At 34.8% G+C, this 25,966-nt stretch overlaps 1 protein-coding gene across 4 annotated transcripts in view; it reads left to right on the top strand.

Annotated features, from left to right (window-relative positions):
• Window positions 1-25,966, top strand: part of TFEC (transcription factor EC) — a 96,146-nt gene that overhangs the window by 52,428 nt on the left and 17,752 nt on the right. For 3 of the 4 annotated variants that reach the window (XM_010831201.1, XM_010831199.1, XM_010831202.1), the window contains 2 exons: window positions 20,244-20,358; window positions 23,011-23,067. In XM_010831201.1, the coding sequence (XP_010829503.1) occupies window positions 20,244-20,358; window positions 23,011-23,067 (172 nt within the window). Of the gene's footprint in view, window positions 1-6,079; window positions 6,407-20,243; window positions 20,359-23,010; window positions 23,068-25,966 lie in introns of those variants that run through there. The other variant, XM_010831203.1, reaches the window with a different exon arrangement.

Raw genomic sequence — 25,966 nt, 5'->3', positions numbered from 1 at the left:
CCACAGCATAAGGTTACTATTTTCTTAATCATTATTCAACTTTTGGGTTTGAGGAAATGATACTAATTTCTTTTTTTTTTCTTTTTTTCACATTTCTGTTTTGTCATTTTATTTTTTTTTAATTTTATTTTATTTTTAAACTTTACATAATTGTATTAGTTTTGCCAAATATCAAAATGAATCCGCCACAGGTATACATGTGTTCCCCATCCTAAACCCTCCTCCCTCCTCCCTTGATACTAATTTCTTTCAATCTTCTCTCCCTTGTATGTGGTACTTATTTCATTGAAATTGTATGCTGAAACATTCTCTTTATCAAATTAGCTTACTTGTTTTGTAGTGGTTGCATAGATTGCTTATTCAGTGCAAACTGGTGACAATGATGATTGGGAATTTGTTTTTTGTAAACAGAATGTGGGTTTCCCAGGTGGCATAGTGGTAAAGAATCCACCTACTAATTCAGGAGACACGTGTTTGATCCCTGGGTTGGAAAGACCCCCTGGGGGAGGGCACAACAACCCACTCCAGTACTCTGGCCTGGAGAATTCCATGGGCAGAAGGAGCCTGGTGGGCTATAGTCCATAACGTTGCAAAGAGTTGGGACATGACTGAGGTGACTTAGCACAGCACAGCACAGCGTACAGAATGTACTTCTAAAAAGGTAGACACTACTGGCCCATGTGTATTCATATAAAGAAGTATCTTCTGTTGGCCAACCAACAATTATTGATAAATCAAGAAACAAGATATAAAACCAAGCAGTTCAATTAACCAAAAAATTATTCGATACTTGTTGTATGCAAAGAATCATACATGTGCCATAGGAAACTAAAAGTCAAGTGAGACACTATTTAAGAGACCACATGATGGTGAGTCAGTGAGGTGAGGCACATCCGAGAGACAGTGAGGGAAAGGATATGGATCTCAATATTAACCCAAGTTGTCATCTAGATATTGTATAAGTCACTTAACTTTTGTTTACTTTCTTCTGTGTTATGAGAATAATTAAAAATATTTATTGCCAATACTGTTTTTATAGTAAATCTTAGTAGATACACACACACACACACACACACACATATATATATGTATATTTAATGCTAGTCAGAGAGTCTCCCTGGAGTTTGAGTAAAGCAGAAACCTTGCTAAATTGAGACATTTCTGAAATACTTTAGGAAAAGATGACATTTGAAATACAGTTATGAAGGAAAGTTAAGATTTTAAGAGGTAGACATGAAGGCAGCAAAGTAGCAAGAAGAGGACAGCATAAGAAAAGGCAAGAAGTGAGAAAAAAGAGAATGTATAAGAATAGCTGGTAGAACAGAGATAGGAAATGCTGAAGGATTTTTATAGTTCATGTGGGTAAAAATAAAGACCTGTTAGATTCAGAGGAATGCTTTGAGTAAGCATTTTAGCCAGTGAACTTTTGGTTTTAGATGATAGAGCCTAGCTTATAATGGGGTGTAAGTATGAAAGGAATTTGTTGGCTCATCTCATCCATAAATTCCTAAGTAATATTGCATGTGAACATCCCTCCATAAGTTTGCCTTTGTTCTCTGCTGGCTTTATTCTCAGCTATTGAACAGACAGTCTCACAGCTTATTCCCAGCCATGCACACAGCTTGTCCTTGCTCACCCAGCGGTTTTTTTTAGACATCCACTCTTTGACAAGGAAGAGGAAGTTTCTGATTAATTTAAGCCAACCCTGGTGGCCCCGTTTCCTTAGCCAGAGATTGTTTTAAGAACGAGCTTGTGTTGCAGTTCTGGAGGTTTAGCAGGTTACTGGAGTCTTCTAGGAATTTACTCAGTCTTTAAAGGAGACCCACCAAAGAGAAGGTTTTGTCTCTCTATGATGTTGTAAGACAATGCGACTTATGTGGTCATTTGATTGCCCAGAAGATAAATAAACTGAGGAAAAACAAAAGGTACAGAGAGGAAAATCCAAGAGGAATGCAAATAAATCCTGCTTATATGCCCCTGGAGAATTCTTTACCTATGGATTGCACACATCATGTAAGATTTTTTTCCTTTATTTTGTAAGCTAATTGTATCAGGATTTTATGATTGTCATAACCAAATGTACACTGATAGATACATTCAGTCAGACTTAAAAACTTAAGAGGAGAGCTCCTTTTTTCTTTAGTTCTAGTTAAATCTCTGAGATAATTCTTTTTGGAGCAATTTTTGTCACAGTTCTATCTCTCAGACAATTTTTCTGGGTCTTGGGCCCACCCTAGAGTGATTTAGCAGCAGCAGCAGCAGCCAAAATAGATTATCTAGATTAATACTGAAAACTAGGAGTATAGGAATTGTTACCACAATTCAATAATAATTATTATTATTTTAAAATAATTATTCTTAATGTCTCACCTACTATACCACAGGCACATTGCCAATTATTTTACATATAATCTCTAGTTGTCATAGAGACTGCAAAGTCCAAGGGCCAATCAAGGATTCCCTGGTAGCTCAGATGGTAAAGAATCCGCTTGCAAGGCAGGAGACTGGGGTTCAATCCCTGGATCAGTCAGATCCCCTAGAGAAGGAAATGGCAACTCCCTCCAGTATTCTTGCATGAGAAATTCCAAGGACAGAGGAACCTGGTGGGCTGCAGTCCACAGGGTCTCGAAACCCCGTGGTTTAGTCTTAGTGACTAAACAACAACTGGGGCACTCTATTGACTGTGCTATTAGTCACTTTGGAGTTCTTTTCTGTGACTTAAACAGAAAATCTTGAGTGTCACTTAGCCAAGATTTATCCCAGGACCACCGCATAGAGTAAGAGTAACTAAAATGAGTTAACATGAGTTAACTCATATTCTAATTTCTGTTGGTGGAAAGCTTGGAAGCTGCTCTGGGCTAGCTTGGGCCACTTGTGGGGTCCTTCAGATTCCCCCAGATTGAAGGGAATAGTTCAGGGTTTTCATAGTTCAACTTAGTGCAAGTATTTCTGACACAGAAATGAATAGTGTGCGATTAGTGACTAGACTCAGAATAGTTAAGGAGAAGTTACCTCTTAATTTCTATTTAAACAAGAGATCTAGCTACTTGCCAGTTAGTTCTTACTACAACAATTGTGTAAATTGGACTGAAAAGACCCAAAGTGCAAGAAACATTCAGCCAAATCAGCTGTGCTTTCATCAACAACAAACCTCTCAGTTTCTCAGTCTTCTTGGGGTCAATGGTATTTCTCTCCTCACTATCCAGCCATCCTTCACATGATGATGTCCCAGATCTCATTATGTATATTTCTATTCTATAGCATTTTTCTTTCATATTTTTTAACCATTATGTTCCTTTTTTTTTTTCAGTGCGCCTAGTCTAATTTCTTACTTCAACAATTGCTCAAGCTTGTGGAGACTCCAAGTTAATTGACTCTATCACTCTTTTCAATAGCTATTATTTCCCACTCATGACATTTTGAAAATTTCTTCCTTAACCTATTCTTGGTTAAGCACTATAACCATTTCTTTTGCAAACACTCTTAACATATCCCCATTTTTCTTCATTTTCTTTTCCTGACAAAAGCCCAACCCTGACTAAACTTATTTTTCATCTTATTCCACATCTTTACCTGAGCAGCTGAATGGATAAAATTTCACTACATTGCTCATAGTACTCACCTCCAATCACCAAAATTTCACAGGGGCTTTCATTACTACCAGACAATACTACAGCTATTCCTTGGTTAAAATTCTCATTAAATGAGACAACATTAATCTACTTTCTCTTCTCAAATCTCCACCATTCTCCATGTTCTAGCTGATTTCTCTATCACAACATATTTCAGAGAGAAAATATATGCAATCAGATCAGGACTCACTTGTTAGCTTTGTATCACAAATTCTACAAAACCACCAGTATCTGTTTTGATTTTCTCTGCCATCACTTCTATTTGAATCGAATTGGCCCAGCTCATAATCTAAAACTAGTCCAACTACTTGTGTCCTAAGATCCCACTAATTCTTACCTTCGCAAATACTTCCCTCTTTGAATAGCAGCTCCTCCTATGTCATTAGTCTATTATGATGTATTGGATTACAAATATCAGCATTACACTTGCCTTTATTAAGATTCCTCAAAAACAAACCAAATCAAAGGATTGCCTTTGGATACAGTTCCTCTCTGGCTACCATACCATTTCATGACTCTGCTACCTCCCTCCCAAATGTCTCTGCTTCCATTTTCACCCTGGTTCCATTTCCTCACCTCCCCTTCTCTACTGTCCAGTACAGCTATGTCCCTTATGATTCCAAAAGAGCTCTTAAAACCAACCAATACTGAAGCCAATAGTAAATTCTCCACCCTCACCACACTTGATTTCTTTGTGGCCTTTGCCATGGTTGACCACTCTCTCCTTCTTGAAGTATTAATTGGGATTCTGTGGCACCGTATTTTTTGCCTTTTCATCCACCTTTCTGGTTCTTTCTCTTCTAATAGACTTCTAGATGCTAAAGTGCTCTTAGGCTCAGAATTTAATTTTCTTTTCTCATGTACCTGTATGTTCCGTCAGTAATCTCAACATTTCTCTGGCCTAGCTCTCTCCCCTAATGCTAGATTCACATGTCTTACTACTACTCTAACATCTTTTGTTTTTCCAACAGAGATCTCAGACTTAATATTACTGAAAAGAAGTTTTTGTTCCCCTCCCTACCTATCTAGAACTACCCTCCCTCAAAAAAGTCATTTTTCTTCATTCTCTTACTCCAACATCCCCACATTTATCAGTATGCTGTTCTAATCAGGATCCAAGATTTCCTGATTTCCACAACTTAGCAGCTGCTCTACTGAAACCCTTTTCCAGGCCATCATCGTCTCTTACTTGAATGTCAGAAACTGACTCCAGCCTAATTTCTCTGCTACTTCTGTCCCCTGTACAGCTGTGGATCACACAGCAGCCAGAATGATCTTCACACAGCAAAAATCAGATCCTGTTTCTCCTTGCCTAACATTCTGCTAACTTCCTGAAATCCTCAGAGTATAACCAAGACACTTCATAGTCAGCACTTCCCTTTAACTTTAGGCTCTGGTCTTGATAGCCTTCTTCCTGCTCACTGAATGTGACATGCATGTTATCATTTTAAGACTACTGAACTTCCTTTTTTAGGCTTGGAATAGTTTTGTCCCAGATCTTTGCATGACTGTCTTTTTATGCTTCAGATCTTTAGTCAATATCAACTTGTCAGAGAGGCCTTCCGCAATAACCCTAGCAGAAAGACCCCATCCCACACATCCTACATCTGTATCTTATTTAATTCCCTCTGATGGTTAGGATTAGAGTTGCAAAAATTATTTGGTTTATTGTATTATTTACCCATTTATTGTCTGTTCCCACCCCTAGAATGTGAACTCCTTAAAGTTGGTGATTTTGTCTGCCTTTTCATTGCTGTGTCCCTAAAGCTGAGCGAGTGACCTGTTCATCAGTTTATTCTCAGCACCCAGTACAATGCCTAACAAATGATAGGTGCTCAGCAAATACACACGAAATAAATATTTTAAAATTCAGACATAATATTTTTAAAAGTTGTTTCCATTATGCATTACCATTTAGAAATTTTTTAAATGGCCATAAGCAGCAATAAGGATAACAGTAGTGATAGCTACTATGTCTTGGGTACTTGCTGTGGGACAAGAATTGTGTAAAACACTTTTCATGAAAATTTAATTACTACAACAATCATGTGAGATAGAAACTATTACCTATTAGCATTTTACAAATAAGAAAAGAGGCTTAGAGAAGTTCAGTAACTCACTCAAGCTCATACAGTTAGTGAATGTCAGGGTAGGGGTTTGAATCCAATCCTGTATGATACCAGATGCAATAATCTTACCCACTCTGCGGCACTAGCAGCTTCAGAAGGAAGTCATTTCATAGAACTGTAAAAATCTTAAGATCTGAAGGGACCTTAGCCTGATCTGACCCTCTGCCACATTCCAGCCAAAGAATTGTTAGCTTCTGAGTTTAAACCTGTCTCTCTGTAACTTCTACCCTTTGGTCTTCATTTCACCTCTTCCTTTCAAAGATGGTTGTGCATAGTAACTTATTTATTTTATCATAGATGGGTATTTTTCAATCATAGCTTTGTAAATGCTGGTGGCACTTGGAAAGCTCAGTAAACTATTATAGTTCAAGACTATTTCAGAGACAGAGATTGAGTAAATATTAACAACCCCCTGTGCTTGGTTGGAACTTGAAAGGACTGCGTAACACCAGCAAGCAAGCTTTTGTCAATCACAGTCTAGACCAGATTAGACTTAAAGTCCAAGGAAGAACCAAAGTTCACCTTAGAAGTTTCTGCACAGCTCTCCCAGTTATTGTTTGCAAGTGTAAGGAAAAGAAAATGATGAAGGAGAAAGAGAAAAACATTGCTATTGTGAAGGTTATAGACACTTCAAAGTTAAAACTGGTGAGCAAGTGCATTTTGGAATTCTTTCAATGTTTGGAGATGAAACCACCTTAAATACTGAATTTAAAGTTTATAAACTAATAGTCAATAAAATAAGGTATGTAGAAGTTGAGCTTTGAAAGTGTAATTTATAATCTGCTGTATTGACAAGCTTGTTTTCTTACAAGATAGTTTTTTAATGCTCTGGCTATAGTAAAAATATTTTTGTAGTCTAGTTAAAAATTGTTTAAAATGCTCTTTTATTTGAACTTGTTTTCAAAAAGTGAGGGTTCCATTAATTATTTGTTGTAGTGTTTACGTTAAATTACTATTCTCATTAATTTAGTACTAAGTAGATTATGTATATATACAAAAAATAGATTTCTTATACATAAGAAATATATGATGCAAAAGCAGTTTCTATGTTACTATTCTCTGTTTTGTATTTTATCTTTTCTATTTGTGTTTTGAGCCAGCTGGTCAAGGAAAGGAATCTCCCACTCCCGCCCAACAGATTATTTTTATTCACTTATAATAGAACAAAAAAATAATAACTCAGTGGGACTTCTCTTTTCAATGTTTATCATTCAAACCTCATAGCCCTGCTTCAACAAAGAAAATAAAGTCAGAGAAAGATCAATTGTGAGTGTCCTAAAACTGGAAAAATCTAGTTTACCATGTTTAAATGAATAAACACACAAAAGGAAATAAAATAATCTTTTAAGTGCCAGTTTTTGTGTGTGCTTACATTGTGTGATATATGCAGTCCTACAGTGCTCACTCTTTATTCCTGAAGTTTATCTTCTTTCTATGCCGCCAGTTATTCTATCGAATAGTTTAATGTTCAGTTTTGCCATTTTGCATTCACAATAAATGTCTTCAGAGAAAAGCAAAATAGGGAATCCAAACAACTTAAAATTTCCCCTCATTTTCCCATGAGACTCCCACTAAATATCTGGTATAGATATAGAAATATAGATATCACATATGCACATCTAGGTATGGATTTATAAGTTTTTTTCTTTTTGTATTTATTCTGAAAAATTATCTGGAAATATAATATGTAAGTATATAGATGATTTTATTTCTTTTTCCGTATTTATAATGAGATTATCTGGGAGACAGATACATCATACACACGACATGCACACACATATGTAATATATATGCATATTGTGTATGTGTGTATATATATGTATCTATACACATACAAATGAGCACAGATATATCTCCAGAAAATTATCGGTTTTAGATAATCAATTTTCAGAAACATGATGAGTATATACTATGGTACCCTCTCCCTTGATGAGTGATTATAAATGAAGAGGGGTGCAACAATAAAAACAAATTAAATTATTAAATTTGTGGTCGGTTTTCCAGTACTATAGTGTTTTGGTGAAGAAAAATATTAAACCAGGATGCCATTAGGGAGAGTGTTGGAGATGGTTTGAATCTTAAGTTGAGCCTGTAGATTGTATTTTGATATTTAAAGAAGGTATGAGGACATTTGAGGTGCAGAAAATAGCAGTGGCAAAGAATAACACTGAGATAAATATTCTCCAATGGCTTCCAACATTTTGAGTTTTCAAAATACTTTTTACAATTAAAAATGTTAAGGCAGGATCCCTTCCACGATAAGATAGGTAGTAAAGAATCTAGCCTCTGTGTTAGACCTAAATTTTAACCCTAAGTCTTCTATTTATTACAAGTGTATGATCTTGAGATAATTACTTATTTTTTCAGACTTTTAATTATTTATATTTAACATGGGAACTATGAAACTTCACTCATAAAGTTGTTATAAAGATTACTTGAAATTCTGCTATTTGTTATTACTATGAGACATGCTTAGCTGAATATCGGGCATATAATAAAAACTCAACTGTCTATGACTTTGCATATATATGTTATGATAATGCTTGTATTTTATTATGTTTAAAAAATTCTTCATATGTGGATTCATAGGTTCCATTTGACAACATTCTATTCTCTTTCTTCCTCCCTCCCACTGGAATGGAAAATCTATTTTTGGACATAGTCTACATATTTGTTTGTGGTGATGAGAAATCTTTCAGAACTTGTTAGTAGTAGTAAATAATATTGACTAGATAATGTGGGACCATTGAATGAAGCTTTTGAAAACTAGACATGAGCGTTTGAGCTTAATGTATGAGCTTAATATATGAGCTATATGAGGGGAAAGACTTAGATTTCATGTTTTTGAGCTAGGAGAGATCAGAAGAAAGTTGTATTTCAAAACATGTTTGTGTGAGAGGAGCATTTGGGAACTAATTGAGAGGGATGGAGGGATGCTGGAAGGAAGGACATAATTTAGGCTGAAGGCCTTGAGGATCTTGAGATGTGAGAGTATGGAAGAAAATTTAAACTGACCAATGTTTTAATCAGTCAGTACTAAAGAAAATCAACTTTGAATATTCGTTGGAAGGACTGATGCTGAATCTCCAATACTTTGACAGGCCTGATGTGAAGAGCCAACTCATTGGAAAAGACCCTGATGATGGGAAAGATTGAAGGCAAAAGGAGCAGGGGGTGGCAGAGGATGAGATGATTAGGTAGCATCACCCACTCAATAAATTTGAGCAAACTCCAGGAGTTAGTGTCTCTCAAAGCTCGGTTGGTAAAGAATCCACCTAGAATGCAGAAGACCCCGGTTCAATTCCTGGGTCAGGAAGATCCACAGAAGAAGGGAGCTACCCACTCCAGTGTTCTTGGGCTTCCCTTGTGGCTCATCTGGTAAAGAATCCACCTGCAATGCAGGAGACCTGGGTTTGATCCCTGGGTTGGGAAGATCCCTTGGAGAAGGGAAAGGCAACCCACTCCAGTATTCTGGCCTGGAGAATTCCATGGACTGTAGTCCATGGGGTTGCAGATTGGGACACAACTGAGCGACTTTCATTTTCACTTTTCAGGAGTTAGTGTAGGACAGAGAAGCCTGGTGTGCTGCAGTCCATGGGGTCGCCAAGAGTTAGACACAACTTAGTGACTGAACAACAATGAACAAAATAACTCAAAAGAAAAAAATATCATAACTGGGTAATAGATTGGATCTAATATATGGAGAGGGAAGAAGCCAAACAGAAAAAAACACGTGTGGAATTTAGGTCAGATCATTTATGATGTCCTTTATTGTATTTGGCCTGATGAGAGTAAATGGATATATGAACAATTAATTCTCATAGGGAAGTACTGATTTTAAACAGGCAAAGAAATATTTTTCTATTATTGAAAATTGTTGCCTTCTCACAAACTAATATTTTTTAATAAATGGGGTTGAATTTTATCAGATAGTTTTTTAAATCTACCGAGATGATCATATGGTTTCTTTTTCTTTCTTAACATCATAAAATATATTTATGGGAAACCCAATTTGATTATGACAAGTTACCTTGTTTATATTCTCTTGAATTTAAATACGTAATAATATTTTGCTTAAGATTTATAGTCATGATTAAAATGGGTCTGTAATATTTTTTCTTATAATGTTTTTATATGGTTTCAGTCTCAATGAATTGGAACATATTCTGTCTTGTCTCTATTGTCTGGAAATGTTTGTACAAAATTGAGATGGCATGTTTCCTGAAAATGTGGCAGTCTTGCCCATAAAACTGTCTAATCCAGATATTTTCTTGTGTAATATGTTTAAAGTATTTTTTATTTCTTCAGTAATCATAAGACTATTCAAGCTATTAATTATTTGTAGTCAGTTCTACTAAATAATGTTTTTCTAGAAATTTATGTATTTCACCTAGGCATTCAGTTATTAGAAAATTATTATAGGTAATCTCTCTTCTCTTTTTTATTATGGTAAAATATGTTTAGCATAAAATTTGCCATCCTAAACATTTTAAAGTGTACAGTTCAGTGCCATAACATAGATTCACAATGTTGTGCAACCATTATCACTATACACTCACAGAGATTTTTCATTCTTCCAAACAGAAAACAGTGTCACCAATTAAATAATAACTCCCTATTTTCCTTATCTCCAGACTTTAATAGCCTTTATTCTCCTTTCTATCTGTATAAATTTGACTTGATAGTGTCCTTTAATGTACAAAAGTTTTAAATTTTATGAAATCCAGTTTATCTGTTTTGGTTGTTGCTGTTGCCTGTGATTTTGATATTATACCTATAAAATCATCACCAAACCAAATTTTTTATGAAGATTCTCCCTTATCTTTTCTAGGAAAGTTATACCCTTAACTCATATAAAGTTGTTGATCCATTTTGAGTAAATTTTGTTTATGGTCTAAGAGTCCAACTTCCTTCTGCATATGGCTGTCTAGTTTTTTCAAGATTATTTGTTGAAGAATTTGTCCTTTCCCTATTGAATAGCCTTGGTACCTTACCAAAAATCATTTGACCATATATTTGAGTAATAATTTATGGACTCTCTACCCCACTCTCTACATGTCTGTCTTTATGTCAGTGCCACACTCTTTATTACAATTGTTTTGTAATAAACATTTTGTTTATAACAAAATGTTTTTTGGTTTATAACAAAATGTTTGTAATAAACAAACATTTTGTTTTGAAATATGGAAATTTAAGCCCTCCAACTTAGTTCTTTTCAAGGTAATTTTTACTATTCAGGGTCCCATGAGACTTCATATGAATTTTAGTGTGGGTTTTTATATTTTTGCAAAAACCACTGTTAGGATTTTAATATGGATTGGAGGCATTTGTTGATTGCTCTGGACAGTACTGCCCTCTTACTGATACTAAGTCTTCTCATCAAAAAACATGAGATATCTTTCCATTTATTTATGTCTTCTTTAATTTCTTTAAGCAATGTATTTTTTAGTTTTTGGTATCTAAGTCTTTTCCTCCTTGGTTAAATTTATTCCCAAGTATTTTATTCTTTTTGATGTTATTGTACATGAAATTGATTTCTTAATATCCTTTCCAGATTGTTCATTGTTAGTGTATAAAGATGCAACATATTTTTGCATGTTGATTTTTTATTCTGCCACTTTGCTGAATTCATGTATTAGCTTTCATACTGTTGTGTGTGTGTATGTGTATGTATGAATCTCATGATTTTCTAAATGTAAGATCATGTCATCTGTGAACAAAGATATTTTTACTTATGCCTTTTCAGTTTGGATGACTTTCTTTTCCTTGACTAATTGTTGTGGCTAGGACTTCCAATACTGTGTTAAAAAGAAGTGGTGAAAGCAGGTATCCTGGTCTTGTTTGTTCCTGATCCTTGAGGAAAAAACATAAATCTAAGTTGTACTATGGTTATATCCCTCTTTGATTTAAAATATCATTTGTTTAGTCTTTATTCCTTTAGTCTTACAAGAGGCCTGTCAAGTTTGCTAACTGAAAAAACAAAACAAAATTTTGTCTTTTGCATTGTTTTGTTTTTCACTGATTTATGATCTTATATTACTGTTTTACTTGCTTTGGGTTTTTTTGGTGATTTTTCTGACTTCTTGAGAAATACACTCAGTCTATCAAATATCAAAATTTTATCTATTTTTTCTCATATTTAAGGGTATAAATTTCCTTCAAAATACTAGTTTGCCAAATTCCAAAAGTTTCCTTACATGTGTTTTCTGTATCTTTCATTTATTTTTGAATTCCAATGTGATTTGTCTTTACTCTTGAATCAAGGACTCAATGAAATTTTTGAAGTTTTTCATTTTTTTTGTTTTTGTTTTTGGTGATGTTTTTGGTGATCAATATTTATATATGTTCTGTATGTACTTGGAAAATATGTGTTTTCTGTACTTTTTAGATACAGAACTATATACATGTCTACTAGGACAAGATTTCACTTTTATTGTTCACAACTAGAACATTACTGATTATTTTTGTCTACTTGACCTTTCAAAAATAGGAAGAAATATCTTGAAATCTCTCACTACTTTAATGGCTTTATTCATTTTTCCTTGTAATTTAAACATTCTGCTTCATATTTGCTTCCAATACTATGTTTCCCTATTGTCTCTACTGTCTGGAAATATTTGTACAAAATGCAGATGGTATGTTTCTTGAAAATGTTATAGTCTTCTCTATTTTATTAGGTACACATCTGCTTATAATTGCTGTGCCTTTTTGGAGAATTGAATTCTTTATTTTTAGATAGTGACTATCTCTAGCCCTAATAATTTTTCTAATTTTAGTCTATTTTTTCTGATATTAATATAGCTGCATCAGCTTCCTATGTTTATAATTTGCTGGGCATATATTTTCCCATCTTTTAATTTTCAATCTTGTGTGTCCTTTTGTAATGCAGCTGTGTCTCTTGTAAGCTACATAGATCTAAACACTATCTTTTTAACTGAACTATCAAACTTTTAGCTGAGGAATTTGATCTATTTACATTTATTATCACTATTGATATTTTTCACCTGTATTTCTCATTTCTTTTATTATGTGTGACACATATTTTAACATTTTTTTTTAGTACTTTTTTCCTTTTTACCACTTTTACATTCATTCACTTCCTTACTACTCCAACCCTATCATACTGATACTATCTAGATTTAATATGGAGTTATATGGTTATATCAGTTCAGTTCAGGTGCTCAGTCGTGTCCGACTCTTTGCGACATCATGGACTGCAGAACGCCAGGCCTCACTGTCCATCGCCAGATCCCTGAGTTTACTCAAACTCATGTGCATTGAATCCGTGATGCCATCCAACCATCTCGTTCTCTATTATCCCCTTCTCCTCCTGCCTTCAATCTTTCCCAGCATCAGGGTCTTTTCTAATGAGTCAGTTCTTTGCATCAGGTGGCCAGAGTATTGGAGTTTCAGCTTCAGCGTCAGTCCTTCCAATGAATATTCAGGACTGATTTCCTTTAGGATGGACTGGTTGGATCTCCTTCCAGTCCAAGGGACTCTCAAGAGTTCTACAAACAACATAGTTCAAAAGCATCAATTCTTCGGTGCTCTGCTCTCTTTATAGTCCAACTCTCACATCCATACATAACTACTGGAAAAACCATAGCTTTGACTAGATGGACCTTTGTTGGTAATGTCTCTGCTTTTTAATATGCTGTCTAGATTGGTCCTAACTTTTCTTCCAAGGAGCAAAGGTCTTTTAATTTGATGGCTGCAGTCACCATCTGCAGTGATTTTGGAGCCCCCAAAAGTAACGTCTGTCACTTTTTCCATTGTTTCCCCATCTATTTGTCATGAAGTGATAGGACTAGATGCCATGATCTTACTTTTCTGAATGTTGAGCTTTAAGCCAACTTTTTTACTCTCCTCTTTCACTTTCATCAAGAAGCTCTTTAGTTCTTCTTCGCTTTCTGCCATAAGGGTGGTGTCAGCTGCATATCTGTGGTTATTGATATGTCTCCCGGCAATCTTGATTCCAGCTTGTGCTTCTTCCAGCCCAGTGTTTCTCATGATGTACTCTGCATATAAGTTAAATAAGCAGGGTGACAATATATAGCCTTGATGTACTCCTTTCCCTATTTGGAACCCGTCTGTTGTTCCATGTCCAGTTCTAACTATTGCTTCCTGACCTACATATAGATTTCTCAAGAGGCAGTTCAGGTGGTTATATAGTTTATTTTATTATCTTGATTCTCCTATTTTCTTTTAGACTGCAGCCACTTTACCAAGATGTTTAATATTCTATTTATAACATGTTTTATTTATTTATATCATATTTACTTCTTCCCAAACTGTCTTCAGTGTTTGTATTTGTGGGTAAGCATTCTTAAGCACTTTATATTTCTCAGCATATTTTTAATCATGACCTCAGATGTAGATGATATTGGGCTGGATATAAAACTGTGCTTTAAGATCTTTTCATTTACTTTCTTGTTTCATTCATTTTGCTATTTAAAATGTTTATGTTAATAAGATTCTTATTCCTTTGAACATAATCTCTTCTTACTATTATGCTCATACATTTTCTGTCATTGTACATTCCTAAGTTTAAACCTACAGGATGTAGGTTTTTCTTCTTTGATATTCTATAGTCCCTTTGATTTTTAAGTCAAAATGAAACAACAAAATAAGATGAGATTAAAGACAATAGTTTCATCTTTGACTTAGTGTTAATTCTGGAATGCATATCTATTCTTTCTTAAAGTATTTTCTTCCTTCCAATTTTTATTTTTTTTCTCCCTGACTCTCTTAATACCTATCTATATTTTAGTTCTAATAATTCTGTCCTTCATACTAATTAGATTTTATTTTATATGTTTGGTTTCTTGGTCCTTCATCCTTCTGAGAGATTAATTTGGTTTTTATAATTTACTAATTCCTTTATTTCTTTCTCAGCTTATGTATTATGCTATTTTTCCATTTTATGGTTTTCTTCTTTTTTCAGGTATTATATTTTCATGTCTCCTATTTCTTCATGATCACTTTGGCCATTTTTATATTTATTTGTTCTTATTTTTGATTATTACTGTTGTTATTTAGTCACTCAGCAGTGTTTGACACGTTTGTGACCCCATGGACTGTGGCCCACCAGGTTTATCTGTCCATGGGATTTCCTAGGCAAGAGTACGGGAGTGGGTTGCCATTTCCTTCTCCAGGGAATCTTCCCAATTCGGGGATCAAACCCACATCTCTTGAATTAGGAGGCAGATGCTTTACCACAAAGCCACCAGGGAAGCTCCATTTTAGATTATAAATTATTGCAAACATCATCCTTTATTTCATTAAAGTATGTATTAGATCAATTTTTAAAACTTGGTTTCATGTAATCTTTTTTTATTTCTAAAATTTTTGCTTTTGATGTTATTTCTAACATTACATGTTGCTTAACTTTTAAAATAATCATTTTTCTTGAATGCTTTGATATTTTGACCTGTAAGCTCATTTTCTTTAGGGAATTTTGGCTACTGTGAAAGGTAGTGTTTGTACAGGAAGACCAGTTCTCAGTCCATTTCAGTCTCTATGAACTTAGTAGGGAGATGTGAAAAATCTAGGGTAGAGAATTTTCGACACCAGGAATCACTTTTGGTCACTTCTCACTTCAAAACAATTTCTTAGATCAAGCATTCACTTTTGTCTACAAGAAAGAATTGTCTTAAGAAAAGACAAGATATGTTCTACCTTGCTGAAAATATTTTATAATAAATTATTTACTAGGTGTTTTTAAAATTTGTGAGTTTGTTTCTAATACTTATATTTCCCTATTGCTATGTCAATGATTTTGCTTTACTGAAAAAAGTAATAATTTTTAACCAGAATAATAAATATTTCTTTATAAAATATCTATCTGGTTGCCTACTAGTCTGTAAGATAAAGCCAAGACTTAGACTTTAATACCTAAGTAGATTATAACTTTGGTTTGTAAGCCTTTTCTGATATGCATGTAATCTTTAAATTTTCACTAACATTTTACTCATATCTTTGAATGGAGAAAAGGCTCTTTAGATTATGTGAAATATATTACATATTTTGAAATTGAAACCAATTGTCTAATGATATTTAAAAAGTAATTAGCCATTCACATGAAATAGAATAGTACCTACAACATAAAATTAAATAGGATATTAATCATTATGCTTCAGGGTATAAATTAGACAACAACCAAGGTCATAGCAAACACCCTTTTCCAACAACACATGAGATGACTCTAACGTGGACATCACCAGATGGTCAGTACCGAAATTAGATTGATTATATTCTTTGCAGTGGAAGATAGAGAAGCTCTATACAGTTAGTAAAAACAAACTGGGAGCTGACTGTGGCTCAAATCATGAATATTGCAAAATTCATCCTGAAATTGAAGAAAGTAGGGAAAACCACTAAGCCATTCAGGTATGACCTAAATCAAATCCCTTACAATTATACAGTGGAAGTGACCAATAATTTCAAGGGATTACATCTGATAGAACAGAGTGCCTGAAGGACTATGGACAGAGGTTTGTAACATTGTATAGGAGACAGTGATCAAAACCATCCCCAAGATAAAGAAATGCAAAATGGCAAAATGGTTGTCTGATAAGGCCTTACAAATAGCTGGGAAAAGAAGACAAGTGAAAGGCAAAGGAGAAAAAGAAAGATATACCCATCTGAATGCAGAGTTTCAAAGAATAACAAGGAGAGACAAGAAAGCCTTCCTCAGTGATCAATGAAAAGAAATAGAGGAAAACAATAGAATGGGAAAGACTAGAGATCTCTTCAAGAAAATTAGAGATATCAAGGGAATATTTCATGCCAAGATGGGCACAATAAAGGTATAATAAAGATATGGTAATAAAGAAATAAAGAATAAAGAAATGATATGGACCTAACATAAGCAGAAGATATTAAGAAGAGGTAGCAAGAATACACAGAACTATACAAAAGAGATATTAATGATCTAGATAACCATGATGGTGTGATCACTCACCTAGAGCCAGACATCCTGGAGTGGGAAGTCAAGTGGGCCTTAGGAAGCATCACTATGAACAAAGCTAGTGAGGTGATGGAATTCCAGCTGAGCTATTTCAAATCCTGAAAGATGATGCTATGAAAGTGCTACACTCAATATGCCAACAAATTGGGAAAACTCAGCAGTGGCCATAGGACTGGAAAAGGTCAGTTTTCATTTCAATCCCAAAGAAGGACAATGTCAAAGAATGCTCAAACTACTGCACAATTGTACTTATTTCATACACTAGCAAAGTAATGCTCAAACTTCTCCAAGCTAGCCTTTCAACACTAAGTGAACTTAGAACTTCCAGATGTTCAAGCTGAATTTCAAAAAGGTAGAGGAACCAGCGATCAAATTGCCAACATTGGATCATAGAAAAAGCAAGAGAATTCCAGAAAACATCTACTTCTGCTTCATTGGCTACGCTAAAGCCTTTGACCCTGTGGATCACAACAAATTGTGGAAAATTAAGGAGATGGGAATACCAGACCACCTTATCTGCCTCCTAAGAAACCTGTATGCAGGTTCAGAAGTAGCAGTTAGAACTGGACACGGAACAATGGACTGGCTCAAAATTGGGAAAGGAATATATCATGGCTGTATACTGTCACTTGGCTTATTGAACTTATATGCAGAATACATCATGCAAAATGCCAGGCTGGATGAAACACAAGCTGGAATCAAGATTGCAGGGAGAAATATCAATAACCTCATATATGCAGATGACACCACCTTTATGGCAGGAAGTGAAGAGGAACTAAGTGCCTCTTGATGAAAGTGAAAGAGGAGAATGAAAAAGTTGGCTTAAAACTCAACATTCAAAAAACTAAGATCATGGCATCCAGTCTCATCTTTTCATGGCAAATGGAGAATAAATGGAAACAGTGAGAGACTTTATTTGCTTGGGTTGTAAAATCACTGCAGATGGTGACTGAAGCCATGAAATTAGAAGACACTTGCTTCTTGGAAGGAAAGTTATGACCAACCTGGACAGTGTATTAAAAAGCAGAGACATTACTTTGCTGACTAAGGTCCATCTAGTCAAAGCTATGGTTTTTCCAGTAGTCGTGTGTTGATATGAGAGTTGGACCCTGAAGAAGGCTGAGCACCAAAGAATTATGCTTTTGAACTGTGGTGTTGGAGAAGACTCTTGAGAGTTCCTTGGACTGCAAGAAACTAAACCAGTCACTCCTAAAGGAAATCAATCCTGAATGTTTATCAGAAGTACTGATGGTGAACCTGAAGCTCCAATGCTTTGGTCACCTGATTCAAAGAGATGACTCACTGAAAAATATCCTGATGCTGGGAAAGATAGAAGGCATGAGGAGAAGAGGATGACAGAGGATGAGATGTTTGGATGGCATCACTGACTCAATGGACATGAGTCTGATCAACTTTGAGACATGGTGAAGGGCAGAGAAGCCTGGCATGCTGCAGTCTACAGGGTTGCAGAGTCAGACACTACTGGAGCAACTGAAGAACAACCGAAGATCAGGAGAAGATGCAATAGACCCACAGTTAAGCAGGATTGAATTCATTATCAGAACTCCAGCCCCATTTCTACAGAAAAATACATTGGGTACTCTCTGACCAAGTAATAATAACCCAGTGTAATGTTTTAGCTAGGAACCTATCACTTTATTGTTGCAGTGCAAATGTAATATGGCTCCTCTTAAACATTTCTACTGTTTGCTACCGCTGCATTGAATCTATCTGATTTCAAGCTCTTTAGAGAAAAATGCCCTTTTCCTAGTTCCTTCCCCCTTCTTTCTCCCTCCCTGTCTTTTTGTTCAGCATGTCATTATGTTTCTCAAAGGCACAGTGCAAATGTACAATTCAGGTTGGTGATGCCTCCACTTATAACCAACAGGGTTTTCAAAAAAGACCTGGAAGCTTTAAAATTCTACATATATAGCTAAATGACTCACATGTTAAGGAAATGTGTGCTTCTAGAATTTCTTTCTAATTGTATTATTTTGATACTTACACTCATCATTTATCCAATTTGATAGGTTTTCTTGTCCCTACTTTTCAGATAAGAAAATTGAGAGGGAATAAATATCTCAGTAGCTCACTTCTAATATCCAAGATGCAAAAACACATTTTAAAACAATGTTGTTGTTGTTCAGTCACTTAGTCATATCCAACTGTTTGCGACTCTATGGAATGCAGCATACCAGACTTCCCTGTCCTTCATTGTTATATAATCAATGAATTTATATAAAATAAAGATGAGGAGTCCTCACAGAGTAAATAATGAAGAGAACCAATATATGAAAACATGCGTCATAATACCATATGCAATCTATAATGTTCTTGTTGATATGCATATACACTTGTATATTAGCCTGATTTCCACTGTATTTTCCAAGTATTTTTCCCTCGGAAATATACAATATTAATCACATAATTTAATAGATTATTATTTCAGAAACTAATTTTTGTCTTCATGTGTCCTTTCTTCGATTATTTTCAGTCTGATTTTATAAGTATTAAAAAAATTTCCTTCAGCTTGGAGTTCTACAAAAAATGGGAATAAAGAGTTCAAGTTTCCATAATAATCTGAATATAGCTTTGTTTGATAATTTCTTAAAGGAAAGAAAACAGGTACTGCTTATTCGGCTCTTGATTGACTTCCCAGAAATGAAATAAAGATAACTAGAATGGAAATATTTTAAATGTTCAAATCTTGTATTTTAAATATAGGTTGTTCTGGAATAATAAATATTAACTTGAGTTGTGAATATTATTTAAATTTAATTTTCTTAGGAGATCAATCAATAAGCACATTTTCAATAAAATTTTGAATTGTGTATAAAGCATCTTAGCTTTCTGAAAAATTGCTCCCAAGGAGCACTTTAAGAATTGCAGTGTTGCTGTAATTAGATATACCCTATATCCACTTGAGGCAAAGCAGTTTTAGACTACTTTTGGTTACCAGCTGGATATTTATAATAATCTAGAACATTAAGTGTACAGTGAGAAAAAGTATGCCTTCCAGGAAGGAAAGTTTCTCACTTAATTAACAGTATAAAACACCTCTTGACTGTGAATTGCTGGTAGCACTGATAGTATTAAGGTTTCCAAAATATTCAACTATTATGCCTAATTCATGATATGTAATGAATTTTCAAGCTTTACTAATATGTATATTGATTTTTGTCTAAAGTGATATTTTTAATCTTACTCATTTATAACCAGGTACTGTGCTGGATCAAATGCCCATAACTTTGTAAATATTAATAAAAATTTTTCTTCATGAGTGAACTGAATTTTCCTTTTTCTTAAGTACAAATAGCTTTTTTCAACATATCTTATCCACAAGCATTCCCCAAAGATTTTACAAAGTTAATGCATATTCATTTTTGTTTAAAATTAAAAATGCTATATATTGCAAGTTTCTATTAACAATTGGTCAATTTAAGGTAATACAACTAAATATATCAATATTCACCAAAGACTTAATTGCTCTTTTCTACATTTTTTCCTTTAAAGGTATCTGGAAGTATTTTGGATGTGTATAGTGGTGAGCAAGAAATTTCGCCAGTTAATATGGGCCTTACAAGTGCTTCTTGTCCAAGTAGTCTACCAATGAAAAGAGAAATTACAGGTAATGCTGCTTTTATAGTTTTCTTTAAAAAAAAACAAAACAACACTTTTGTAAGACATGAGTGACATATAATTCCAATCTAAAGACAATTTTTGAAACATTATCAAAATAGTTATAGTAAGTCTTCTACATATGAACCTTCAAATTGCAAACTATCAAAGATGTGAACTTGCGTTTGCATGTTCAATCATGTAAGTTAGTTCACTTGTCTGGCATACATTGTCACAGTGTGCATCCTCTTCAAGTGGCTGTGCTTTTGTGTACTTTACTGTACAGTACTGTATAGAGGACAGTAGTACAGTATCTTTATTTCAAGTCCAGGATGTCTGAAAGCAAGTGTAGAAGCAATGTGATTTAGCTGGTACTGCTAAGAATTGCCAGTTATTGTACTGTACTACTTTATTTTCCAAGGTGCTGTACTATGAGATTAAAAATGTTTTCTTTATTTTTGTGTATTATTTGTGTGAAAAGTATTATTAAACTATTACAGTACAGTACTCTATGGGCTGATTGTGTTAGTTGGGTACCTAGGCTAAAAAAACAAATTGGACTTTTACTTGGAAAGGAACTCATTCATAGGTAGGAGACTTACTGTAGTTAAAATGGGAAACATTTCAAGAGTAAATCCACCTTCTTTTCCTTTATAACAACCAAGCAACAAGTTAGTATAACTTACAGTTCAACTCAGTGATTTTAGGAATTGGACAAATACGAATATACACACATAACCTCTAGTCATATGTATACGACAGTTTGACTAAGTTCCGCTTTCACTTTGGGCTTCCCTGGTGAATCAGATGGTAAAGAGTCTATCTGCAGTGTGGGAAACTCAGGTTCGATTGCTGGGTCAGGAAGATCCCCTGGAGAATGAAATGGCAACCCACTTCAGTATTCTTGCCTGGAAAATCCCACGGATGGATGAGCCTGGCGACTACAGTCCATGGGGTTGCAAAGAGTTGGATATGACTGAACGACTTAACTTAGCTAACTTTCACTTAATATAGGTTAATTTTGATATTGCAAATATTCAATTTATTAACATGTTTGCAAAATAACAGATTAATAGATTAGGAAAAAATAGATTTTCCTCTTTTCAACTTGTTTCACAGATACCATGATTCACATTTAACTTTCTCAAGTGTGTAAAAACCCCTCTGTTTTCAATAATAAATTTCAAAATTGTTACAACTTGAAGGAATTACAGGGGCACTTTCAAGTTCCTTCAATAGGTAGATTAGGAAGTAGTCAGAGGAGTTATTTCCCAATGGTATTCTGATTAGAAGCAGAAGTTGATCAAAATAAGGATCTCCTGACTTACAAGTCTAGTGTTAGTTTCTCCATAAAATAAAATAAAATTTAATAGAAATTTCTGTAACATGTTTTTAGTTCGGCATTCAAACATTGATCTTTTAGTATTTTTCTTTAGTTAATATCAGCATTTTTAATAAATACAATATTTCTATTCTTGGAATCTAACAAATGACTCAAAAATATCTATGCATTCAAATTATTTAGAGTAAAATTAATTAATTTAATCTTAAATAATCAAAATTTAATAAATATATTTATATATTTCTATTTTAAAACTAGAATAATTCAAAGAACATTGTATTAATTATCCATTGCTATATAACAAAGTACCCCAAACTTAACAGATTGAAATAATAAATGTTAATTATCTCACACAGTCCCTATATTTCAGAAATCCAGGAGTGATTTATAAAATTGCTTCTAGCTCAGAGCCTTGCGTAAGGTTGCAGTCAAGATGTTGGCCAGAGATACAGATATTTGCCTGGAGGATGCACTCCCAGGATGGTTCACTCACACATCTTCCTAGTCAGTGCTGCTTGGTTCTTTACCATGTAGAACTCTCCACAGGGCTGCTCAAGTGTCCTCATGATCTGACAAGTAGTGATTCAAGGAACACCCAAAGGGGAAGCTGAAAATGTCTTTTATGACCTAGTCTTGAAAGCCACACTAATCATTTCCACAATATTATATCAGTTTCACAGATTGATCCTATTCAGTATGGAAGGGAACCATCAAAAGTATGACTGTCATGAATGAGAATCATGGTGGGCCATTTTGGAGTCTGACTATCACAAGTGCTAACAACCACATAGCACATAAAGTGTCTGTTACTTAAAGTATGGATTTGTTTGATAGGTATATGAGAAATGTCGTTAGTTCCAATTCTTTGACTTTAGAAATCATAATATTTATAAAAAAATGTAGGTTGTGAAAATTTAGATTGAAATAATTTTGAATAATCTTAAAGTTCTGAGAAAATTCTAATAAAAATGATTAAGCAGGTTAATATTTACTGTATGCTCTAATTCTTTTAATCACAATAATGGTATTTAGTAGGTATCATACCAACTTCACAGATGAGAACTTAGGTAACCTGAGACCCCAAGGCTACTAAATGGAGGGTCAGAATACAAATTCAGATTTTACTATTTAAATCCCATAGGTTTTGCCACTGCCTTCTTACTAATATGTTGTTTCAAATTTCTAAATATTTGTAAAAATTTTTGTTACACCACTTGGAGTAAGTAATATTATATTTTCACTTGTATTTCTGAATTTTGTTGACTGGAAGGATTGTAAGGTAGAAATAAGTACTGTTTCAATTATTTTCCTTTTGATCAGAAACAGATACTCGAGCTTTGGCCAAGGAGAGACAAAAAAAGGACAACCACAACCTCAGTGAGTATATTTTCCTTTTTTCTAAGCAAAATGAATCAATGCAAGAGGAAATGGAAGGAGGTTAAAATATGTGGTGTTTTATTGTCACCTGTATATATTTTGAAGTCAGATGACCAAAATTAAGTGTACATGCTCACTAGTAGAGCTATTTTGGGGCAATTTAGACAATGCAAACTCTCAGAAAAGCTAGACATTTTTATGAAGTGAAACATCTCAAGTTCTCTCCTTGATCATTTTCTCTCTCTGAAGAAGAATACTAATAAGGGAGATGAGTGCACTGAGTTACATTTGAACTCAATTGACTCCAAAATTTAAAGAGATAAAAGTGACTTTAGAAAAAGGACGCCATTCAGCCAAAAGTCACACCAAACCCATAGACACCTCAAAACTCACTACTGGACACTTCATTGCACTCCAGAGAGAAGAGATCCAGCTCCATCCCCCAGAACAGCGACACAAGCTTCCCTAACTGGGAAACCTTGACAAGTCACTAGTCCAACGCCACCCACAGGGAGCAACCTCCACAACAAAGAGGAACCACAAACTTCCAGCATAAAATAAGGCCACCCCAAACACAGCAATCTAAACAAAATGAAAAGGCAGAGAAATATTCAGCAGGTAAAGAAGCATGATAAATGCCCACCAAACCAAACAAAAGAGGAGGAGATATGGAGTCTACCTGAAAAAGAATTCAGAATAGTGATAGTAAAGATGATTCAAAATCTTGAAAACAAAACGGAGTTACAGATAAATAGACTGGAGATAAGGATTAAGAAGATTCAAGAAAGGTTTAACAAGGACCTTTCCTTTTAACAAGAAAATAAAAGTCAGTCAATAGTGAATAATGCAATAATTGAGATCAAAAGCACTTTGGAGAGAACCAACAGTAGAATAATTGAGGTAGCTGATAAGTGAGGTGGAAGATAGAATGGTGGAAACAAATGAAGCAGAGAGGATAAAAGAGAAAAGAATTAAAAGAAATGAGGATAACCTCAGAGACCTCTGGGACAATATAAAGTGCCCCAACATTTGAATCATAGGAGTCCCAGAAGAATAAGACAAAAAGAAAGGCCATGAGAAAATACTTGAGGAGAAAATAGTTGAAAACTTCTCTAAAATTGGGGGAGGAAATAGCCACCCAAGTCCAAGAAACCCAGAGAGTCCCAAACATGATAAACCCAAGGCAAAACACCCCAAGACACATATTAATCAAATTAATGAAGATCAAACACAAAAAGCAAATATTAAAAGCAGCAAGGGAAAAGCAACAAATAACACACAAGGGGATTCCCATAAGGATAACAACTGATCTTTCAACAGAAACTCTTCAGGCCAGAAGGGAATGGCAAGATATACTTGAAGTGATGAAAGAGAAAAACCTACAACCCAGATTACTATACCCAGCAGGCATTTCATTCAAATATGAAGGAGAAATCAAAAGTTTTACAGAAAAGCAAAAGCTGAGAGAATTCAGCATGACCAAACCAGCTCTTCAACAAATGCTAAAGGATCTTCTTTAGACAAGAAACACAGAAAAGTTTTATAAACTTGAACCCAAAACAACAAAGTAAATGGCAATGGGATCATACTTATCAATAATTACCTTAAGTGTAAATGGGTTGAATTCCCAACCAAAAGACAAAGACTGGCTGAATGGATACAAAAACAATACCCCTATATATGCTGTCTACAAGACACCCGCCTCAAAACAAGGTACACATACAGACTGAAAGTGAAGGGCTAGAAAAAGATATTTCACGCAAATGGAGACCAAAAGAAAGCAGGACTAGCAATACTCATATCAGATAAAATAGACTTTTAAATAAAGGCCATGAAAAGAGACAAAGAAGGACACTACCTAATGATCAAAGGATCACTCCAAGAAGAAGATATAACAATTATAAATATATATGTACCCAACATAGAGCACCACAGTATGTAAGGCAAAAGCTAGCAAGTATGAAAGGGGAAATTAACAGTAACACAATAATAGTGGGAGACTTTAATACTCCATTCACACCTATGGATAGATCAACTAAACAGAAAATTAGCAAGGAAGGACAAGCTCTAAATGATACAATGGACCAATTAGACCTAATTGATATCTGTAGGACATTTCACCCCAAAACAATGAATTTCACCTTTTTCTCAAGTGCACACAGAACTTTCTCCAGGATAGATCACATCCTGGGCCATAAATCTAGGTTTGGTAAATTCAAAAAAATTGAAATAATTTCAATGCAGTAAGATTAGATGCTGGGAGGGATTGGGGGCAGGAGGAGAAGGGGACGACAGAGGATGAGATGGCTGGATGGCATCACTGACTCGATGGACATGAGTCTCAGTGAACTCCAGGAGTTGGTGATGGACAGGGAGGCCTGGCGTGCCGATTCATGGGGTCACAAAGAGTCGGACACGACTGAGCAACTGATCTGATCTGATCTGAAAGTAAAAGTGGAGAATGAAAAAGTTGGCTTAAAGCTCAACATTCAGAAAACGAAGATCATGGCATCCGGTCCCATCACTTCATGGGAAATAGATGGGGAAACAGTGGAAAGAGTGTCAGACTTTATTTTTGGGGGCTCCAAAATCACTGCAGATGGTGACTGCAGCCGTGAAATTAAAAGATGCTTACTCCTTGGAAGGAAAGTTATGACCAACCTAGATAACATATTCAAAAGCAGGGACATTACTTTGCCAACAAAGGTCCGTCTAGTCAAGGCTATGGTTTTTCCTGTGGTCATGTATGGATGTGAGAGTTGGACTGTGAAGAAGGCTGAGCGCCAAAGAATTGATGCTTTTGGACTGTGGTGTTGGAGAAGACTCTTGAGAGTCCCTTGGACTGCAAGGAGACCCAACCAGTCCATTCTGAAGGAGATCAGCCCTGGGATTTCTCTGG

Source organism: Bison bison, unplaced genomic scaffold (genome assembly GCF_000754665.1).
Source record: "Bison bison bison isolate TAMUID 2011002044 unplaced genomic scaffold, Bison_UMD1.0 scf7180017864525, whole genome shotgun sequence".
In the NCBI taxonomy this organism is placed as follows: domain Eukaryota; kingdom Metazoa; phylum Chordata; class Mammalia; order Artiodactyla; family Bovidae; genus Bison; species Bison bison.
This window is presented reverse-complemented; position numbering and strand designations above follow the sequence as displayed.